General features: G+C 37.4%; 1 protein-coding gene across 1 annotated transcript; it reads right to left on the bottom strand.

The window, feature by feature from the left end:
- Nucleotides 1–645: 645 nt before the first annotated feature.
- LOC126716721 (E3 ubiquitin-protein ligase RHA2A) lies at nt 646–1,711 on the bottom strand. Its single transcript, XM_050417671.1, has one exon. It carries the CDS (start codon nt 1,495–1,497, stop codon nt 931–933), a length of 567 nt encoding a protein of 188 aa, XP_050273628.1. The 5' UTR covers nt 1,498–1,711; the 3' UTR covers nt 646–930.
- Between the last annotated feature and the right edge of the window lie 298 nt (nt 1,712–2,009).

Below are 2,009 nucleotides of genomic sequence, written 5' to 3'. Positions count from 1 at the left end.
TTCAACCCAACTTGAGCTTTTAGCATCAATTAGTTAAATCATTAAACATGAATTTTATCATCATTATCATCCTAATCCACATTCCACACAAACACTTTGAGAAACAAAAACCAACTATTGGGATAGTCAATTCAATAATCAAGTTGTCATATGATGTGATTCACCAATTTGCTTGAATTTTTCAACATCAATTTGAAAAAAAAAAACAAAAATAAATGATTAAATGATCTTTTTTTCTTTCCACCAAAACTCTTTATTTTTCGGTTTCTGGGTCATGTCCCTAAAGAGATTCAAAATCTAATTTCAAAATCTAATTTGATTCCATATATAGCGGAGTTTGGATTGCGTTTTGAAAAAAAGATTTTTGCATTTTGTTGAAAATTTGGTGGGTCCTATATTACTGTTCTCATCACTTTTTGATATTATTCATAAATTTCACTGTATTATTTCAACTAACTTTTATATTTATCTACAGTACTTTCAACGATAAGTTTTTAATTTCAACAAAATAAACCATATCCAAACACATCCATAGTGTACCAAACATCAAAATACCATTAAAGAATTGCCTTATTTCTTATCACTAAAGAAAACAGGAACCATATATTCCAATTGTAGAAAAAGTATGAATACACAGCCAAGAAGAGAACAACAACCACCACCACCATCACTTTCATTATTATAATCACTAAAAACGTGGAAAATTTACAGCAGTGAAAAAGAACCCCACCAAGAGCTCTTCCAAAAAAAAAAAACAAAAAACAAGAACCCAAAAAAATAAAAGAAAAATGCCCACCGGTCAAAACTGTCACCAACCGCCCAAAATAATAAAAAGTTAAAAATGTAAAATTTTTAACCCCCAAAAAAAAAAAAAAAAAAAAAAAAAACTAAAGCACCGCCTCAACAATAATATTGATGAGGGCGTTCACTTCACCGCCAAGAGAACCAAGCGAGGAGGTCCCCACCGACGCGCCGGGAAGCGAGTGGGACGCGCTGATCAGAAACAAGCGGGGACCGACACAGAGGACAATTAAAGTTAAGGTGGTCGAGCCAGCCATCGAAGCAATCCTTATGGAACACGTGACAACAATCCAGCTTTCGAACTTGGTCCCCATCTCTGAAACTGCTAAGGCACACCACGCACTCGGGTCGGGCCACCCGACCCATTTCCGACCCCGACCCAGCTGCCTCATCTTCATCTTCATCTTCACCTTCTTCTTGTTCTTCTTGTTGTTGTACGGAGCAGTACTGGTAGGAAAGGGCACGGTTGAGGTTGAGTTGATCGGCTAGGACAATAAGGCCGGCGAGACCCGACCCGACTGAGCCCAAGAAGGCTTCGTCGACGTTGTGGTGGTGGTTGAATCGGGTTAGGCCCATGGATTGGAGGAGGCCCAATAGGAAGGAGCGGAGGCAGCTGATAGAGTTGGCGATGAGAGCCACAAACAGTAGTGGGATCGAGTCCGATGACACGTCGTTTAGCTGGCTCTGTAACCCCATATCTCTTCTCTTTTTTATTACTATATTCCTACGCTTTTTGTTTCAGCTTTGGGTCTATTGGTTTTGAAGAATTTGAGAGAAAGAGAGAGTGTGGGGGGTGAGGATATGAGGGGGAGATGAAGTGTTGTGTTGTGTTGGGATATAAAAGCCGCATGAGAGAGAGAGAGAGAGAGTGGTTAAATTAAAGAGAGAGGAGTTAAAGTGAGAGGATATGGAAAGAGAGATGGGGTAGGCACCAAGGCAGACTTTGTTTGTTGGTTGTGATAAGTTTGTAACTTGCCACCACTTTCCTCTTCATTTCAACGTAAACAGGCCGTTTGATAATATTGTTTTAGTAAGGTTTGTATTTTTAAAAATAAATGTAGATAAAAAATATATAAAAATACGTGTAATATCGTTTAAATATTTAAAATTATTGTTTAAATAATGATAACAAATATCTTTTTGATTACTTCCTATGAAAAAAAAAAAAAAAAAAAAAAACATGTAGCATTCTACGATTGGTGGAATAT

Source organism: Quercus robur, chromosome 1, assembly GCF_932294415.1.
Source record: "Quercus robur chromosome 1, dhQueRobu3.1, whole genome shotgun sequence".
In the NCBI taxonomy this organism is placed as follows: Eukaryota; Viridiplantae; Streptophyta; class Magnoliopsida; order Fagales; family Fagaceae; genus Quercus; species Quercus robur.
This window is presented reverse-complemented; position numbering and strand designations above follow the sequence as displayed.

What these genes read in the sequence shown, in the direction of transcription:
- LOC126716721 (XM_050417671.1), bottom strand. Translation starts at nt 1,497, where the DNA reads ATGGGGTTACAGAGCCAGCTAAACGACGTGTCATCGGACTCGATCCCA.